The sequence below is a fragment of the Ranitomeya variabilis genome, chromosome 3 (assembly GCF_051348905.1).
Source record: "Ranitomeya variabilis isolate aRanVar5 chromosome 3, aRanVar5.hap1, whole genome shotgun sequence".
Taxonomy (NCBI): Eukaryota; Metazoa; Chordata; class Amphibia; order Anura; family Dendrobatidae; genus Ranitomeya; species Ranitomeya variabilis.
Genome location: NC_135234.1, coordinates 164,143,828 through 164,165,792, shown reverse-complemented (window position 1 = coordinate 164,165,792; position 21,965 = coordinate 164,143,828). Strand labels below are relative to the sequence as shown.

The window sequence follows — 21,965 nt, the reverse complement described above, 5'->3', positions numbered from 1 at the left end:
ACAATTTTTAAAATGAACTTTTGTTCGTGGGAAAACCCCTTTAATGTGACCGGCTTCCTCTGCCTGTAGACACATCACGCATCTGCTGCCGGGATCAGGCGCAGTAGATCAGACCGCCGCTATCTTTGTGCAGATAGCGGTGGTCAAATTAAAACTGTGCATGCGCTCCTCCTGTACAAAGATGGCGGCGGTCAGTGAATCATTCGGCTAATCCCGGCGACAGCGTGGTCGCGACAGTATTCCACTGGTGGTACCACGCAAGAGGCTGCATACGGCGTATACAGTGTGTGTGTGTGTGGCACGTATGGCATATACAGTGTGTGGTGAGTACGGCACATACAGTGTGTGTTTGTGTCTGGTGTGTACGGCGTATACAGTGTTTGTTTGTGTGTGTGTGTGGTGTGACGGTGTTCCGCTGGTGGTACCGCGCAAGAGGCTGGTTCCATATTGAGACACCCATCACTTTGGCATCCCAATATGGCAGTCGGTGTACTTCCACCACTTGGAATTCTGGGATCCAGAAACATCTGGACGGAACAGGATATGAAGACATTACAAGGTAAGTATATATTAAGATACATTGTGACAGCTCTGTGGTGTTGTTCTATTTGCAGCTAATACCCTCCTTATCACACTAACACCTCCCAATACTTATTGTAAATTTTACCACTAACATGAAGTACAATATGTCACAAAAAATCATTCTCAGAATCAGTGGAATCCGTTAAAATGTTCCAGAGCTACAACTTCATAAATTGACACTGGTCAGAATTGTAAAATTTGGCTCAGTCATTAACCCCTTAACGACCAGGGGTAATTTTGGTTTTGCATTTTCATTTTTTGCTACCTTTCTTCCGAGAGCCATAACTTTTTTATTCTTTTGTCAAAATGGCCATGTGAGGGCTTGTTTTTTGTGAGACTAGTTGTACTTTTGAACGACACCATTGGATTTACCATGTCGTGTAACAAAAGCCGAGAGAAAAAGTGCGGTGAAATTGCAAAAAAAGTGCAATCCCACACTTGTTTTTTGTTTGGCTTTTTTGCTAGGTTCACTAAATGGTAAAACTGACCTGCCATTATGATTCTCCAGATCATAGACACCAAACATGTCTAGGTTCTTTTTTGTCTAAGTGGTGAAAAAAAATTCCAAAGTTGGAAAAAAAAAAAAAAGTTGCCATTTTCTGAGACCTGTAGCGTCTCCATTTTTCAGGAACTGGGGCCGGCTAAGGGCTTATTTTTTGAGTGCCAATCTGACATTTTTAATGATATCATTTTGGTGCAGATACGTTATTTTGATCACCCGTTATTGCGTTTTATTGCACTGATGTAGCGACCAAAAAATTATAATTCTAATGTTTTGAATTTTTTTCTCACTACACCGATTACCGATTTGATTATTTTTTTTTACATTAATAGATTGGGCAATTCTGAATGCAGCAATACCAAATAAGTGTATATTTGATTTTTTTATTGTTTTATTTTGAATGGGGTGAAAGGGGGGTGATTTGAACTTTTATATTATTTCATTTTTTTAATATTTTTAAAAACATTTTTTTTTACTTTTTGCATGCTTCAATAGCCTCCATGGGAGACTAGAATCTGCACTTGTCTGATCGCCTCTAAAACATAGAGCAAGGCTGCAGCCCTGCTCTATGTATCAGAAATGCTCACTTGCTATGAACGCTGACCACTAGGTGGCGCTCATAGCAATTCAGTAATGACAACCACAGGGGTCTTCTCCTGACCCCAGGTTGTCATGCCAACCCGTCGGCGACCCACAGTCATGTGACACAGGCGCCGATGTGAGGAAGGAATGACATGCTTCCTGCACATCCATGATAAATGCTGCTGTCAGTGTTTGACAGCAGCATTTAACATGTTAACAGCCGCGGGTGAATCGCGATTTCACCGGTGGCTGTTCAGGGTACATGTCAGCTGATCAGATCATCTGTCATGTCCCAGAAAAGGTGTGGGTTCACCACCGGAGGGGTTAAGGTCAAAAATTGGCTCGGTCACTAAGGGGTTAAACCTTCTAACTACAATGTTTGTAAATGCAAACAAACTTTTTACATACAGACCAAGAAATAACAGTATCATACCTCACTCGCCCAGTGATCCATACTTCTCATGAAGTTGTTATAATCCAATAAAACCAGAGGGTTATAGGTTGGTGGAAAAGCTCCTTGAAATTTGTATGATTTACCCTGAAAATAAAGATGCATTAACATATTTTTATCGTAAGTAAAAATGTTCTATGGTTTGATCCACATACAATGTAGCCAAGCTCTGACTAGGGACACACTGCGTTTTCTCCCACTGTTGGGCACATACACTCAAGAGCAGTGTCTCACCACCTATAGCAGAAGGTCTGGTCCGAAACGCGTGTCGGGGTTTGGCGCTGCGGTCTGTGCACACAGCAGCTACTTGGTATGTACCCGCATTTACATAGGTGCCTTACTGTACATCATGAGTAATCCATGACTTCCACCACAGGCTACCTACTGATATGATGCCACCGTGGCAAGTTACCCTTCTAAGGACATTTTTCCTTACTAACCTCTAGATGCATTTACAACTTTGAATTTGACCATATTATTTACTCCTTATAACATCTTGGTTAGCTTTTACCTATATGTCTATACCATAGGTCCTGTGGTCATACATCACGTGTATCAATCTAGGCTTCTCTGCACTTTCATTTTCGGCAGCAGTGTTCTATTGTTTACCCCTGATTATATGTGTACTTCCTTATGCTGCTGGTACATTGCACTTTATTGATACGTTCAGAGGTATGATACTATTGTCTTTAATATCTGCTGCTGTGTTGTCCTACTGAGTCGCCTGCCTGGGCCGTGGGGTACTCGGTACCGGTCTGGTACTTAAAGGGATGTCACTATGGCTTCGACTTGGTCCATGGCCCTGGGCGCGCAATTAAAGGGGAAGGTCTTTAAGGGATTATGAGTAAAGTCTATTGTTCGTGATGCCACCTGTGGTGTTCGGTCAGTGGGAACCGACGCTGCTTAAAGGGGTCCTCTAGGGTGGTTGTATGGAGCAAGATGGTGACGCTTCCTGTCATGGTTCTCAATGGCAAGAGACCGTAGTAAAGCATACAAAAGGACTAGCTCTTGGAAGATGGGAACTCGAGCTGACTGTGAGCTAAACCTACCGCACAACTAACAGTGGCCGGGTAGCGTGCCTACGTTTTATCCCTAGACGCCCAGCGCCAGCCGGAGAACTGACTGACCCTAGCAGAGGAAAATACAGACCTGGCTTACCTCTAGAGAAATTTTCCCCAAAAGGCAGACAGTAGCCCCCACATATAATGTCGGTGATTTTAGAGGAAATTGACATACGAAGTATGAAGATAGGTTTAGCAAATTGAGGTCCGCTTACTAGATAGTAGGAAGACAGAAAAGGGAACTGCACAGTCAGCTGAAAACCCTTTCAAAACACCATCCTGAAATTACTTTAAGACTCTAATATCAACTCATGACACCAGAGTGGCAATTTCAGCTCACAAGAGCTTCCAGCCTCAGAAATATTCAAACACAGAGAACTGGAACAAAAATGCAAAACAAACTTAGGACTACAAGTCCAACTTAGCTGATAGTAGTCTAGGAGCAGGAACATGCAACAGAAAAGCTTCTGGTAACATTGTTGGCCGGCATAGAAATGACTGAGGAGCAAGGCTAAATAGACAACTCCCACATCCTGATGGAAACAGGTGAACAGAGGCGATGAAGCACACAAGTTCAGTACCACCAGTGACCACCGGGGGAGCCCAGAAACCATATTCACAACAGCTTCCCACAGGTGAAGCGGGGTCCCCAGGGCTTCCCAAGTGTATGGCAAGATGGTGTAAGCCGATAAATCAGCAAAGAACGAGGATACAGGTTTGCAAAGTCTGTACCTGGTTTACTGATGGTAGCAGTCCTCAGTCCATGGTACCAAGTGCAGGGTAGCTGTGGTCCAGCCGGCTTGGAGGCAATAGGAGATCCCTCTCCCAGGTGAGGTCCATAAGCCTTTCCTACTTGCGCTGTTTAGTTGGTTAGGTCCCTGCCGCTTGAAGCTCAGTGCAAGTCCCCTCTCTCCTGTCCTAAGAGAGATGTCTGTACTATAGGCAGTTCGAGCCTGTTTATAGGGACTCTATCATGCCCCGGGCTCTAAAGTTACTGCTTCACCTCAGACTTGATGCAGGCAATTGACATACAGTCCTATGCTCTCCGGTTCTGCTAAGTGTCCTAGAGTCCCACTATAGCCTTGGGCTCCTGGTACCCGGTTCTGCACTCTGGCTCCCAGGGTGTCCTTCCGCTGTTCCCCTGCTGAGCCTCTTCCTCCTCTGTGCTTCTTCCCTCTAAGCTCCTCCACAATTCAACTCTCCTTCTGCTTCTCACTCTTTCCAGGGGCAGCAGCTCCCTCGTGGCTGCTTGGCCCCTACATCTGCTCCAGACATCCTTCTGCTCTCCTGAAGACCAACTGTCTTCCTCCACTGTCTCCCTCAGACTATCTAGCTCCTCCTCCAGACCAGGATACATAAAGTGTAAGGAAGCTCCCCTGAATCCGGGTCCTGAGCTCCCCCTTCTGGCCTAGATTCAGATCTGTTGAATGCGAGTGCCTTACCTGATAGAAAGAATCTCCCTTGCCTCCAAGCATGATATCACCCTCCCTGAAGGGAAGGCAACATCACTGCAACAACTGGTTACCTGGGGTGTTGCACTACCTTCCTAAGTATTTTTAGACATATTTTATCTCTATTGTTTGCATGCCACCGCTCGCCCATGTACTTGTTAATAAAGGCATTTCATGTATATTCTATTTATTGTCCTGTTATCTATCTATCCAACCATGCCTCGGCTCTCTTTCCCCTTTGGTTTCTTCTGTTAATCCGAGTGATTCTTCCATTCTTTGCCCATACCGACACCACTAAATATTTATATTTTGATACATATAACACATCTGGTGTTTTGTTCCTTTGTACATTTATGTTCAATACTATATATAGAGGAACTGTGTGGACCATCATAAGGGGGCTTTGGGGCCATCATATTTTATATAGGGGGCTGTAGGGACATGATACTATATAGAGAGGGGCTGTGGGATCGTCATACTATATATAAGGTTCTGTGGGGGACATAATATCTGTAATAATGATTTGTGGAGACCATCATATTATATATAGGGGATTGCCGAGACATCATTCTATTTGTGGGGAGCTTTGGGCACCTTCATACTATATATAGGAAACTGTAGAGCTTCATACTATATATGGCGGGGCAGATATGACATAATACTATCTATAGGGAGATGTTGGGGCATCATATTGTATATAGGCATCTCTGTAGTGATTTTACTATAAATAGGGAACTCTGGGATACTCAATGTATAATAAGTGGCTTTGGGGCCATTATATTGTTTATAGGAAGCAGTAGGACCATCATACTGTATATACAGAGCTGTGTGGGACCTAAGAGGACATTATTTGATGTAAATGGGGCATTATTATTTTGGATTGGGGCATTCTGGTTCCATTATTTTTTCAGGGGGGCATTGCTAACTTTAAGTGGACACTCAAGGGTATTTGTTGCTGGAAGAGGGCACTTGGGATATTATGTCCTTCAAGCCTCCTTACCTTGACAAGCCAGAGCTGGTATGTCACTCTCCATAAGGAGAAACCTTACCACTTAGACCCCAGTCCAGAGACTCTCACCTAGCCAAATTACTGTAGTTCTCATGCTTCGCACTGACGAGGGCCAACAGCCCGAAACACCGTGTCTGCGAATTGAGATACTGATTTGGCTTTTATCCTAAGTCATATTACACGACTCGTTAAAGGGTTGATTGTGACTTGTAGGATCGCTACTTCCAACAGTTGGCGCTATAGAGTCCTCTTTTTCTCTGAAGAGGCAATTTGCATATATCCTTCAAAGGAGCAGACGGGGCCTTATAACTTTCTAGGTAGTACAGTAGGGGCATTAAAACTTTCTATAAGACACCATTTAATTTTTTGGGGGACACAATTTTTTAAATATTGGGATAACTGTTCTAAGCTGCAGGTGCACACAGACTGGGGAGTTTTTATTAGGTTGGGACTAGATGGGGACAGTGCTGGAAATGTGAAAAGTTAAATGTGTCTTTGTAGTAATCTCTGCAGACGAGTCGTGGCTGAAAGAAGAGATCTGAACCAGATAGAAAAGACTGGAAAAGCATGTGATCTGCATTAGATTCACTGTGTAGTGGTAATGGTAGGGGACGTTGTGTAGCCATATTATTTTGGCCTTTTGTATTAGTAATTTTGATCATATTGGTATTTGTATAATGTATTTTTGGTTAGCAACGGTGGTGTACTGTACTTGTATATGTATGGATCCTCTTTTAAATTATGGGATGGTCATATGGGGAGACACGCACTTTAGGGCTTGGGCCCCTGATCTTTTAGGACCTGAGCAATGTCTATGGAAAGCACTAAACAATAAATTGGATCTTATAATATGTTCATGCCTGCATAATATCATGCATGTATACAGACAGAAGTAACTGCCTTACTGCTTGCTCACCATTATTACCCATGAATTGAATATGCAAAGATGCAAAGCACCTCTTTTCCAATGTCCGTTTGTTATGAATACGATAACATTATACAATGACACTTATTGCCATTGCTTGTCTTACTTTTGTATGCTGAAGGAGATGACCATTTAAATATACTTTATACGTCTCCACACCGAGTTCTTTTGCCATCCGTAATAAACGATTTTGTGCAGGTCCCACATAAGCACCTCCAACATCCACATATTGAACTTCCTTGTTCTTAAAAAAAAGAGGATAAAAGAGTTAAGTTTACTTTAGCAAACTCATAATTTATCACACAAAGGTATGTTCATATATGGGATTGTTTAATAAAAAGTTTCAGCATATAAAACAAGTATGGGTGTATATTCATACACAGCAAATTAGAGCAGAAATGTGAATCTGAAAATAAGTTCCATTCATCTGAATTTTGATTTTTGCAGATCCAGCTCAGATGAACGAGTCAGTGACAGATATTAATAAGACAAATGTGAAACATGTGAATTCACCCTTTATTTGTTTTTTGTTTTTTCATAAAATATATTCCAGAGAAAGTATGGTAATTGCAGATCACACCAATAGGATCCTCTTGTATCTTAAGAACTGGGTCCTGTCAATCGCTTCTGTCAGTAGAAATTATTAGGAATTCCTATAAAAATGAATGGAGTTAGCAACAGGAAAGATATATATCTTGGTACCGTGTTAGCCAGAATATAGAAAAATATTTAGAATTGAGAGTCCTCAGTGGTTGATACCTTTTTATGGCTAACTGAAAAGATGGTAACAAATTGCAAGCTTTCGAGACTACACAGGTCTCTTCATCAGGCAAAGACTAAAACAAATTCTGAAGAATCACATATTCATGCACAGCATAGAAAAAAAAAAAAAAGGGAAAAACCATGGATAAGACAGGTGACATGAAGCAGAATTACCATGGGTGATAAACAGTTATGTCCATAAATATTGATCCAGTTCTTAGATAAGGATTGCTTTATTGGGGTCTCGTTCTGTTGTGATGACCCCACATGGTCTGAGGGGCAAGTTCCTTAGTAGTTCTGGAGTTAGCCAGAAATTAAAATGCCCACCACCTCTCAAGTGACCGTGGTGCACATCAGTGTCCATTTCTAAAAATCGATGCAAGTCTCGTTGGTGACACCAGCATCTGCTAATTATTCACCATTTATCCTGAGGACTTGCTATAAAAGTTAGAGATGGGAATACAAGCTGTATTGTACATTACTGTAAATAAATATTATACTCGTGATGGAGAGGGTTGTTGGTCTCAAGCTCTTTGCTCTGAATACCTTTCTTCAAATACCTTTTGTTAGGAAGTTATAAGGGTTAAAATTTGACCAGCGATTTCTCATTTTTACAACACCATTTTTTTTAGGGACCAAATCACATTTGAAGTCACTTTGAGGGGTCTATATGATAGAAAATACCCAAAAGTGACACCATTCTAAAATCTGCACTCCCCAAGGTGCTCAAACCCACATTCAAGAAGTTTATTAACCCTTCAAGTGCTTCACAGGAATTTTTGGAATGTTTAAAAAAAAATTAGCATTTAACTTTTTTCACAAAAAAATTACTTCAGATCCAATTTGTTTTATTTTACCAAGGGTAACAGGATAAATTGGACCACAAAAATTGTTGTACAATTTGTCCTCAGTACACTGATACTCCATATGTGGGGGTAAACCACTGTTTGGGCGCATGGCAGAAATCAGAAGGGAAGGAGCGCCGTTTGACTTTTCAAAGCAAAATTGGCTAAAATTGAGATCGGATGCCATGTTGCATTTGGAGAGCCCTTGATGTGTCTAAACAGTAGAAACCCCCCACAAGTGACACCATTTTGGAAAGTAGACCCCCTAAGAAACTTATCTAGATGTGTGGTGAGCACTTTGAGCTACCAAGTGCTTCACAGAATTTATAATGTAGAGCGGTAAAAATAAAAAATCTTATTTTTTTCACAAAAATGATATTTTTGCCCCAAATTTTTTATTTTCCCAAGGGTAACAGAAGAAATTGGACCCCAAAACATGTTGCGCATTTTGTCCTGAGTACACCGATACCCCATATGTGGGGGCTAAACCACTGTTTGGGCGCATGGCAGGGCTTGGAATGGAAGAAGCACCATTTGACTTTTTCAACGCAGAATTGTCTGGAATTTAAATCAGAAGGCATGTCGCGTTTGGAGAGCCCCTGATGTGCCTAAACAGTGGAAGTTCCACAATTCTAACTCCAACCCTAACCCCAACACACCTCTAACCCTAATCCCCACCCTAACCCTAATCCCAAACCTAACCTTAAACTTAACTGTAATCCTAACTTTAGCCCCAACCCTAAAACTAACTTTAGCCCTAACTCTAATGGGATAATGGAAATAAATACATTTTTTTATTTTATTATTTTTCCCTAAGGGGGTGATAAAGGGGTTTGACTTACTATTTATAGCAGGCTATTATAGCGGGTTTTTATGTTTAGCAGCTGTCACACACTAAAAGAAACTTTTTATTGCAAAAAAATAGTTTTTGCATCACCATATTTTGAGAGCTATAATTTTTCCAGATTTTGGCCCACAGAGTCATGTGAGGTCTTGTTTTTTGCGGGACGAGTTGATGTTTTTATTGGTACCATTTTCGGGCTAATTACTTTTTTATCGCTTTTTATTCCGATTTTTGTGAGGCAGAATAAACAAAAAACAGCAATTCATGAATTTCTTTTGGGGAGGGCGTTTATACCGTTTCCCCTGTTTTATTCTTCGGGTCAGTATGAAGACAGCAATACCTCATTTATATCTTTTTTATGTTTTGGCGCTTTTATACAATAAAAACTATTTTACATGAAAAATAATTATTTTTGCATCGCTTTATTCTGAGAGCTATAACTTTTTTATATTTTCCAGTGGTACCATGTTTATTTATATCCGTCTTTTTGATCGCGTGTTATTTCACTTTTTGTTCGGCGGCATGATTGGTAAAGCATTGTTTTTTTGCCTTTTTTTAATGGTGTTTACTAAGGGGGTTAACTAGTGGGACAGTTTTATAGGTTGGGTCTTACGGACGCGGCAATACTAAATATGTGTACTTTTATTGTTTAGATTTTTTTTAATTCAAATATGTCAGCTCCTCTTCCGGATCCGGAACGCTGCTATCATGTTTGATCGCAGTGTTTCGGGGGTTAAAGTGCCGGGTGTCAGCTGTGAGAATCAGCTGACACCCAGCCATGATCAGCCACGCTCCCCTCCGTGAGCGCGGCTGATTGCCTATGATGTACTATTCCGTCCATGGGAATTAAGTCCCAGGTCACATCGGCGGAATAGTATGTCTAATGCCAGAAAGGGGTTAAGGCATTCATCCCACATAGGGACCCACAGTGAAGAATTGTATAACAAGTCTCTTTATAGGAAAGCACATTCTTTTTCACTTTCTACCCAGTTAAACAATTTGCCTGTGCACACCTGCCAGACAGAGGTGATTAAAACACACTTTTGGCTTCCATCTGGTTAGTTGGGTCCTAAGGGCACGTTACAGTATAAGTCGTGACAAGTTCTCAATGTATACTTTAAGCTAAGTGCACAGATGAAATGTACATCTGGTCTTCAAGGGGTTATCCAAAATATATATATATATATATATATATATATAGTGAGAAACCGTCATGGGAAAAATAGGTTTGTCATAACATCTTCATCTGTTTATCTAATATATAAAGCTGTATGTGTGTATGTATGTGTGTATGTATGTCCGGGATTGGCATCTGAACCGTCGCAGCTACAGCCACAAAATTTTGCACAGTCACACGTCTGGACCCCGAGAGCGTCATAGGCTATATTGTGAGGTGAAATTTTAACCCCGCGCTTTCCAATTCACCAAACAATTTTGCCCCTATCTACATAATGGTGAAAAAGTGAAAGGAAAAGTGTTGGAGGCGTCGCAGCTACAGGCACAAAATTTTGCACAGTCACACGTCTGGACCCTGAGAGCATCAAAGCTATGTTGTGAGGTGAAATTTTAACCCCGCGCTTTCCAATTCACCAAACAATTTTGCCCCTATCTACATAATGGGGAAAAAGTGAAAGGAAAAGTGTTGGAGGCAAATTAACAGCTGCCAGATGTGAACAAGGGGGACTTAAAGAATGAGAGCGATGGCGCCAAAGAGTATATACTGTACAGTTGCTAAGGTGGGGCCCCGACATGGGATAATCACCACACCACCACGGGGATATGAACACACACACAAAATACGCCACACACTACCACGTGCTCGAACACATATACCACCCTCTGTATCAGGATCGGCGGCTGAAAATTCGGGGGCTGTGAGACTTCGTGACCACGCCTACCATCCCTATAAAAGAAAATCATTCTCCGGGGGATATAAAGATAATAAGGTGATCAATTTAACTTCGCATCTGCTGTCTGCCACTGACTTATCTTTATTGGGGAGAGGCTTGTCTTTTTCTCCCACCGCTGGTTTTGACTTATTTTCCACTATCAAGGACTTGCACATTTTCGCGAGGTCATTGCTGTTCAAAAGATACTTTAACACTAACAGCTTGCTTTCCTTATTCCCGACAGAAGAGGAACAGGAGGCTCTAAGGATACTCGAGGAACTTGCCAGTGAACATATAGGTGAAGGAGGTAAGGTTCCACCCTCCATTCGTCCACGGTCCACTAAGTTCCCTCCACTATCATCTTGTTCCAGTATCGATTTGTTTGTCCGGGTGGTGATGGAGGACTTATACAAAATACCACACTTTCGTGTTAATGATAATCTCACACGGGAGGAGAGGTTGAGACTAAATTATCTACAGGGACTGCCTAATACCGTGATTAAACCTGCCGATAAAGGCGGGAATGTGGTCCTTTGGCCTACCAGTATGTATGAGAGGGAGGTATATCGCCAACTAAATAATACTACGTGTTATAGACGTCTTACGTATAACCCCCTCTCAGCATATTGTGGTCAATTAGATGTTATTATTAAACGGGCCCTCTCTAACGGCATTATTACAAAAGAACTATCATCGGCTTTGGTAGTCCCTGAACCAACTATTGCCACACTGTATCTCCTCCCTAAGATACATAAGAGTGCCTCCTCACCGCCCGGTAGACCTATCGTGTCTGGCAGAGGGAACTTCCTGGACCATATTAACAAGTGGATTGACTACCACCTCCAACCTCTTGTAGTGAGCCTCCCCTCCTACTTGCGGGATACAAGTGATCTCTTGCGCAGGGTCGATGGACTGTGTCTGGAGAGTGATTCTCTTTTGGTTTCAGCAGATGTTGAATCTCTATACACTAACATCAGGCATAAGGATGGCATTTTTGCTGTACGGTATTACTTGGGTACTTCTTCTTTACCACTTGGCCTTAGAGAACTTCTGCTGGAACTTCTTGAGTTCACTCTCACTCACAATTTTTTTGTCTTCAAGGGGTCCTTCTACCTTCAGCTCCAGGGGACCGCTATGGGCGCGGCCTTTGCGCCTGCCTATGCCGGTCTCTTCCTGGGGCTGTGGGAGAGGGATCTCTTCCTGTCAGGTGAACAGGGGTTAATGGACCGTGTCCCCTTTTGGACACGGTACATTGACGACATCTTCTTCATTTGGCAGGGCAGTTCCGTCGACCTTGAGGAATTGATCCGGACTTTGAACAGCAATGACCTCAATGTACATCTGACTTTTACTTTTGACAGTCAGTCCTTGAATTTTTTGGATGTCACCATCAGACGGGACTATTCTGGTTTATTACAGACTGACATCTTTAGGAAAGAGACGGCGACTAATACATTATTACTCGCCTCCTCGGGTCATCCCAAACACATGATTCGCTCTGTGCCAGTGGGCCAGTTTCTCCGGCTCCGCAGAATATGCTCGTCTGATGGTGACTTTGAGTCCAGAGCTGAGGAGCTTAAGCAACGCTTCTATACACGCGGCTATGGCCATAGGATGGTTAAGGCAGCGTACCATCGTGCCAAATATGCTTCCCGCCATAGTCTCCTTTACAACAATGCACCTGAGCGGAAGGTGGTTGACACTGTGAGATTTGTAACAACTTTTAGTTCCCGTTCTGACAGTGTACGGTCCATCTTGCAAAAAGCATGGCCGATCCTAAAGGTGGACCCTGTCCTTAAGAAGTTGATCCCTCCGGTACCATCAATAGCTTTCAGGAGGGCAAAAAATCTAAGAGACCATTTGGTCTCTAGTCATTATCCTGAGCAGGTGATTCCCACCTTTTTGGATAAATTTCCTATTAGGGGTGGGTGTGTTCCGTGTGGTAGATGTGTCGCATGTCCCAACATTGTACGATGCGATAGTTTTACCAACGCGGAAGGTACGAAATCTTTCAGTATTCGCCAACGCATCACATGTACCACTAGGTACGTAATTTACTATGCTACGTGCCCGTGTAACCTTATTTATGTTGGGTTAACCACACGCCAACTTAAGGTGAGTGTTCGCGAGCACGTACTGGGGATATCTGCGGCAGCTACTCACGAGGACACATCCACCCTTAAAACAATACCGCGCCATTTTAGGGAGTTTCATAATTGTGATGACACCCTCCTGAAGGTGCGCGGTATTGAATCCTTGAAAATAAATATTCGTGGTGGTGGATTATCAAAGCGTCTGTCCCAACTCGAGACCAGGTGGATTTGGGCTCTGAACACTGTTCATCCCAATGGTCTTAATGAGTGTCTCTCATTTGCTCCCTTTCTGGGGTCCTCTTGCTGATGCTTTATATGTGCGGTGATGCACATTCACATCCTGTGGTTTTATTATTATTTTTATTTTATCTGTTTATTTACTCTTTATGTGTTTTTCTTATTTTAGTGACTTTTTGCCTACTCTGTTGCCTTTGAATGCCTATGAATTACTATCAAGCTATGAAGAGGAAGATGAATGATATGTACTTCTGCACCACTTGCTATGACAAAAATGTCCTAGCCATATCTGGTCTTATTTGTTATTATTCTCTGCATATATGCACATATGAATTATATTTATTTGTGGATGTTATTGATTTATTTATATATGCACTGTCTGTCATCTTCTATTTCCCCTATATTGGGTTATTTGTGTATGAGCATATATATGGCTTGTATTCTATAGATAATGGATGGGTTCATTCTGTGTAACTTTGCAAAATGTATGTGGGTATTTATATGGTTATTGTCTATATTTCCATACTGTCTGTTGCCTCTTTATGCGCATGTTACACTCGGTGCTGCAGATTGTGCCGAGCTATTATTCGCGGTGAGGCACTGTTAGCTTCCCCACACTCACCATGGTTACTGGTGTAGCGACGCTGTATAGTCCCGCCTCTGATCCGCTGCTGCTCGCCGTCTGTTATTGTGGTCACATGGGGCCCCATGTGTATCCGCGTCAGCGGTGATGTCAGCACCGGAGAGAGGTGTGTCTTCAGCCTCTCACATTCGTGTCTACATCCGGTCCCGTCTGCTTATAAACTGTATTGGCACATTGTGGGGCACGCCCCCTGAGGAAGGAAGCTTAGCGCTTCCGAAACGCGCGTCGGGGAGGGTGTGAGGTCCACACGTGGCTTGGTTCACAGACTTCTGGTACGTTGTACTGACATGCGGTCACGGTATTTAACTTGTGCTGCGCACTTGCGCTTATGATATGCCTTTAGCATGTGTGGTTCTTCACCTGTGATGTGCTTGGTTTCATCGCCCATTCTAGTCATGCCCCTGTCTTATGGTCTTTTATATGTATGTTTTTAATAATAAAGGTATTTCTATTTTGTATCAATCTGTGTTATGTATGGACTTTTTCCACCAATGTTCTTGTGGTTGAATTGGTGATTACTGGTGGGTCCGGATCTGTCCAATGATTTGGGTGTGAATGCTCTGTATTTACTACACTGGTAGTTATTTATCTATATTATGTGGCATTCCTCCAATTGTATGCGTTTATCTGTTTGTTATTAGGCACAAAATTTTGCACAGTCACACGTCTGGACCCTGAGAGCATCAAAGCTATGTTGTGAGGTGAAATTTTAACCCCGCGCTTTCCAATTCACCAAACAATTTTGCCCCTATCTACATAATGGGGAAAAAATGAAAGGAAAAGTGTTGGAGGCAAATTAACAGCTGCCAGATGTGAACCAGGGGGACTTAAAGAATGAGAGCGATGGCGCCAAAGAGTATATACTGTACAGTTGCTAAGGTGGGGCCCCGACATGGGATAATCACCACACCACCACGGGGATATGAACACACACACAAAATGCGCCACACACTACCACGTGCTCGAACACATATACCACCCTCAGCGCACATTTCACCACACATACACCAACCTCGCCACATAAAAGTTGAAACACAAAAGTCGACGCTCAAAACTCACCACGCGCAAAACTCTCCACATGCAAAACTCGCCACACGTGCAAAACTCACCTCATGGAAAACTCGCCACACGCAAAACTTGCACACGCGGAAAAATTGCCACATGCACAAAAGTTGCAACACATGCAAAAGTTGCCTCACACAAAACTTGCACATACTCAAAAGGCACCACACATAAAACTCGCCATGCGCAAAACTCGCCATGCGCAAAACTTGCTGCACACAACTTGCTACACTAACCTGTCACATGCAACTCGACACACAAAAAGTTGCTACACGCATGTCACCACACAAAACTCATCTCACAAAAGTCGCTACATGCATGTCGCCACACGCAACTCAACACACACAACTTGACACACGAAACTCGCCCTAAAACACACACAAGTCTGGTATTATCCTTCAAAAATAAATATCTGATTAATAAGCTGACAAACTACAAGAGCAACAAATGTACCATATAGGAATCCAGCAGCTGTCAGTCACATGACCAGTCTATTATGTGTATGTGTGAGCTAATATATACTGCCAGGGGGTGGGCATACTGTTGGCTGGGGATTTATCAGGCTGCCAATTTAGCTTACAAATACTGAAGTAAAAATACTGACCAAATAACGTGTGAACGAGGTCTAATACAGGAGGAGATGACATACAGATATATACTATATACAGGAGGAGATGACACACAGGTATATACTATTTACAGGGGAGATGACACACAGGTATATACTATATGCAGGAGGAGATGACACACAGATATATACTATATACAGGAGAGATGACACACAGGTATATACTATATAGAGGAGGAGATGACATACAGGTACATACTACATACAGCAGGAGATGACAAACAGGTATATACTATATACAGAAGGAGATGACACACAGGTATATACTATAAACAGGAGCAGATTACCTACAGGTATATAGTATATACAGGAGGAGATGACATACAGGTATATGCTATGTATAGGAGGAGATGACATACAGGTATATACTATATACAGGGGGAGATGACACACAGATATATACTATATATAGGTGAGATGACACACAGGTATATACTATATACAGGAGGAGATTACATACAGGTATATACTATATATAGGAGGAGATGACATACAGGTATATACTATATACAGGGGAGATGACACACAGCAGGTATATACTATATACAGGGGAGATGACATACAGGTATATACTATATACAGGAGATGACATACAGGTGTATACTATATATAAGGGAGATGACAAACATGTATATACTGAGGTGAAAATGAGAGGTGTGAGGTGAAAATGAAAAGGTGTGAGTGCAAAATGAGAGGAGTGAGGGAAAATAGTGGAGTGATCGGAAAATGACAGATGTGAGGTCGAAATGACAAGTGTTAGGGGGGAATGAGAGGAGTGAGGGGGAAAATAAGAGGAGTGAGGGGGAAAATGAGAGGTGTGAGGGAGAAAATGAGAGATGTGAGGGGGAAAATGAAAGATGTGATGGGGAAAATGAGAGGCGTGATGGGAAAATAAGAGAAGTGAGGTGCTATAACTAACCACAGATTTACTATGCCCAGGCAACGCCGGGCTCTTCAGCTAGCTTAGATTTACAATCTCCATGCTTTTCTCATGGTCAACTTTTTGTGGCCTGTTCAAGAGTTGGAACAGCCAAAACTCTGTTTGTCTTTGCACCTGAAGGAAAAACTAAGAATGTCGTTTATCAAAAGGCTCTCGAATAAGTAGTAGAAGATTACTTCACATTATTTGGCCAATTTAGTTAAATCTGTGTGGAATATCTCTGGTGTTGAAATATATGTTGTAAAATGCTTCTATTAGCTTAGTTTTTGCCTTTTAATAATTACATTTCTATCTATTTGTTTTGTGTTTTTTTTGTGCAGAATAAATTTTTGTTAACACATTCTATTTTGCTAACAGCAGTTATTACCCCGGGCGAAGCCGGGTAGTACAGCTAGTCTAATATATAAAGCTGAATGTGTGTGTGTATGTATGTATGTATGTATGTGTATGTCCGGGATTGGCATCTGCACCGTCGTCGCTACAGCCACAAAATTTTGCACAGTCACACGTCTGGACCCCGAGAGCGTCATAGGCTATTTTGTGAGGCGAAATTTTAACCCCGTGCGTTCCAATTCACCAAACAATTTTGCCCCTATCTACATAATGGGGAAAAAGTGAAAGGAAAAGTGTTGGAGGCAAATTGACAGCCAGGAGGAGATGGCATACAGGTATATACTATATACAGGGGAGATGATATACAGCTATGTATTATATACAGGAGGAGATGACATACAGGTATATACTATATACAGGGGAGATGACATACATGTATATACTATATACAGGGGAGATGACATACATGTATATACTATATACAGGAGGAGATGACATGCAGCTATATATTATATACAGGAGGAGATGACATACAGGTATATACTATATACAGGGGAGATGACATACAGGTATATACTATATACAGGGGAGATGACTTACAGGTATATCTAATATATAAAGCTGAATGTATGTGTGTAAGTGTGTATGTGTGTATGTCCGGGATTGGCATCTGCACCGTCGCAGCTACAGCCACAAAATTGTCACACGTCTGGACCCTAAGAGCGTCATAGGCTATGTTGTGATGCAAAATTTTAACCCCGCGCGTTCCAATTCCCCAAACAATTTTGCCCCTATCTACATAATGGGGGAAAAGTGAAAGGAAAAGTGTTGGAGGCAAATTGACAGCTGCCAGATGTGAACAAGGGGGACTTAAAGAGTGAGAGCGATGGCGCCAAAGAGTATATACCGTACAGTTGCTAAGGTGGGGCCGCGACATGGGATACTCACCATACACGGGGATATGAACACACACACAAAATGCACCACATACTACCATGTGCTTGAACACATATCACCCTCAGCACACATTTCACCACACATACACCAACCTCGCCACATAAAAGTCAAAACACAAAAGTCGCCACTCAAAACTCGCCACACACAAAACTCGCCACATGCAAAACTAGGCTCACGCAAAACTCACCACACGTGCAAAACTCACCTCATGGAAAACTCGCCACACGCAAAACTTGCACACGCTGAAAAATTGCCACATGCACAAAAGTTGCAACACATGCAAAAGTTGCCTCACACAAAACTTGCACATACTCAAAATGCGCCACACATAATAAATACACATATATACAGGGGAGATGACACACACATATAAACTATATACAGGGGAGATGACAAACAGGTATATACTATATACAGGAGGAGATGACACACACATATATACTATATACAGGGAGATGACACACAGGTATATACTATATACAGGAGGAGATGACACACTGGTATATACTATATACAGGGGAGATGACATACAGGTACATACTATATACAGGGAAGATGACACAAAGGTATATACTATATACAGGGGAGATGACACACAGGCATATACTATATACAGGGGAGATGACACAGGTATATACTATATACAGGAGGAGATGACACACAGGTATATACTATATACAGGAGAAGATGACATACAGGTACATACTATATACAGGGGAGATGACACACAGATATATACTATATACAGGAGGAGATGACACACAGGTATATACTATATACAGGAGGAGGTGACACACAGGTATATACTATATACAGGGCAGATGACACACGTATATACTATATACAGGAGGAGATGACACACAGATATATACTATATACAGGAGCAGATGACACACAGGTATATACTATATGCAGGAGATGACACGCAGGTATATACTATATACAGGAGGAGATGACATACAGGTACATACTATATACAGGAGGAGATGACACACAGGTATATACTATATACAGGAGGAGATGACACACAGGTATATACTGTATACAGGAGGAGATGACTTACAGGTAAACACTATATACAGGAGGAGATGACACACGTATATACTTTATACAGGAGGAGATGACATACAGGTATATACTAGATAAAAGAGGAGATGACACATAGGTTTATAGAGGAGGAGATGACATACAGCAGGTATATACTATATAAAGGGGAGATGACATACAGGTATATATTATATACAGGAGATGACATACAGGTATATACTATATATAGGAGAAGATGACATACAGGTATATAGTATATATAGAAGAGATGACATACAGGTATATACTATATACAGGAGGAGATGACACATAGGTATATACAATATACAGGAGGAGATGACATACAGCAGGTATATACTATTTACAGGGGAGATGACATACAGATATATACTATATACAGGATATGACATACAGGTGTATACTATATATAAGGGAGATGACAAACATGTATATACGGAGGGGAAAATGAAAGGTGTGAGGTGAAAATGAGGGGTGTGAGGTGAAAATGAAAAGGTGTGAGTGCAAAATGAGAGGTGTGAGGGAAAATAGTGGAGTGATCGGAAAATGACAGATGTGAGGTCAAAATGACAAGTGTTAGGGGGGAATGAGAGGAGGGAGGGGGGAATGAGAGGAGTGAGGGGGAAAATTAGAGGTGTAAGGGAGAAAATGAGAGATGTGAGGGGGAAAATGAGAGGCATGATGGGAAAATAAGAGAAGTGAGGTGCTATAACTAACCACAGATATTTACTATGCCGAGGCAATGCCGGGCTCTTCAGCTAGTGTGTATATATATATATATATATATATATATATATATATATATATATATATATATATATATATATATATATATATATATACTGCTCAAAAAAATAAAGGGAACACTCAAATAACACATCCTAGATCTGAATGAATGAAATATTCTCATTGAATACTTTGTTCTGTACAAAGTTGAATATGCTGACAACAAAACCACACAAAAATCATTAATGGAAATTAAATTTATTAACCAATGGAGGCCTGGATTTGAAACGATACTCAAAATCAAAGTGGAAAATCAAATTACAGGCTGGTCCAACTTCAATGGAAATGCCTCAAAGCAAGGAAATGATGCTCAGTAGCGTGTGTGGCCTCCAAGTGCCTATATGACCTCAATGTAATGCCTGGGCATGCTCCTGATGAGGCTGCGGATGGTCTCCTGAAGGATCTCCTCCAAGACCTGGACTAAAGCATCCGCAAACTCCTGGACAGTCTGTGGTGCAACGTGACGTTAGTGGCTGGTGCGAGACATGATGTCCTAGATGTGTTCAATCGGATTCAGGTCTTTAGATTGGGTGGGCCAGTCCATAGCTTCAATGACTTCATCTTGCAGGAACTGCTGACACACTCCAGCCACATGAGGTCTTAGTTACATAGTTACATAGTTATTAAGGTTGAAGGAAGACTGTAAGTCCATCTAGTTCAACCCATAGCCTAACCTAACATGCCCTAACATGTTGATCCAGGGGAAGGCAAAAAAAACCCATGTGGCAAAGAGTAACTCCACCATGGGGAAAAAAATTCCTTCCCGACTCCACATACGGCAATCAGACTAGTTCCCTGGATCAACGCCTTATCAAGGAATCTAGTGTATATACCCTGTAACATTATACTTTTCCAGAAAGGTATCCAGTCCCCTCTTAAATTTAATTAATGAATCACTCATTACAACATCATACGGCAGAGAGTTCCATAGTCTCACTGCTCTTACAGTAAAGAATCCGCGTCTGTTATTATGCTTAAACCTTCTTTCCTCCAGACGTAGAGGATGCCCCCTTGTCCCTGTCTCAGGTCTATGATTAAAAAGATCACCAGAAAGGTCTTTGTACTGTCCCCTCATATATTTATACATTAAAATAAGATCACCCCTTAGTCTTCGTTTTTCCAAACTAAATAGCCCCAAGTGTAATAACCTATCTTGGTATTGCAGACCCCCCAGTCCTCTAATAACCTTGGTCGCTCTTCTCTGCACCCGCTCCAGTTCAGCTATGTCTTTCTTATACACCGGAGACCAGAACTGTGCACAGTATTCTAAGTGTGGTCGAACTAGTGACTTGTATAGAGGTAAAATTATGTTCTCCTCATGAGCATCTATGCCTCTTTTAATACATCCCATTATTTTATTTGCCTTTGTAGCAGCTGCCTGACACTGGCCACTGAATATGAGTTTGTCATCCACCCATACACCCAGGTCTTTTTCATTGACGGTTTTGCCCAGAGTTTTAGAATTAAGCACATAGTTATACATCTTATTACTTCTACCCAAGTGCATGACCTTACATTTATCCCCATTAAAGCTCATTTGCCATTTATCAGCCCAAGCTTCTAGTTTACATAAATCATCCTGTAATATAAAATTGTCCTCCCCTGTATTGATTACCCTGCAGAGTTTAGTGTCATCTGCAAATATTGAAATTCTACTCTGAATGCCCCCTACAAGATCATTAATAAATATGTTAAAAAGAAGAGGGCCCAATACTGACCCCTGTGGTACCCCACTGCTAACCGTGACCCAGTCCGAGTGTGCTCCATTAATAACCACCCTTTGTTTCCTATCCCTGAGCCAGCTCTCAACCCACTTACACATATTTTCCCCTATCCCCATTACTCTCATTTTATGTAACAACCTTTTGTGTGGCACCGTATCAAAAGCTTTGGAAAAGTCCATATATACTACGTCCACTGGGTTCCCTTGGTCCAGTCCGGAACTTGCCTCTTCATAGAAGCTGATCAAATTAGTCTGACATGAACGGTCCCTAGTAAACCCGTGCTGATACTGGGTCATGAGGTTATTCCTCTTCAGATACTCCAGCATAGCATCCCTTAGAATGCCCTCCAGGATTTTACCCACAGTAGAGGTTAAACTTACTGGCCTATAATTACCGAGTTCAGTTTTTGCCCCTTTTTTGAATATTGGCACCACATTTGCTATACGCCAGTCCTGTGGTACAGACCCTGTTATTATGGAGTCTTTAAAGATTAAAAATAATGGTCTATCAATGACTGTACTTAGTTCCTGCAGTACTCGGGGGTGTATCCCATCCGGGCCCGGAGATTTATCAATTTTAGTTATTTTTAGACGC

At 41.8% G+C, this 21,965-nt stretch overlaps 1 protein-coding gene across 2 annotated transcripts in view; it reads right to left on the bottom strand.

Annotated features, from left to right (window-relative positions):
- Positions 1 to 21,965, bottom strand: part of LOC143815530 (amine oxidase [flavin-containing] A-like) — a 167,247-nt gene that overhangs the window by 102,098 nt on the left and 43,184 nt on the right. For both annotated transcript variants that reach the window (XM_077294819.1, XM_077294820.1), the window contains exons 3-4: positions 6,670 to 6,807; positions 2,100 to 2,204 (exon numbers count right to left, since the gene is read on the bottom strand). In XM_077294819.1, the coding sequence (XP_077150934.1) occupies positions 2,100 to 2,204; positions 6,670 to 6,807 (243 nt within the window). The remainder of the gene's footprint in view (positions 1 to 2,099; positions 2,205 to 6,669; positions 6,808 to 21,965) is intronic.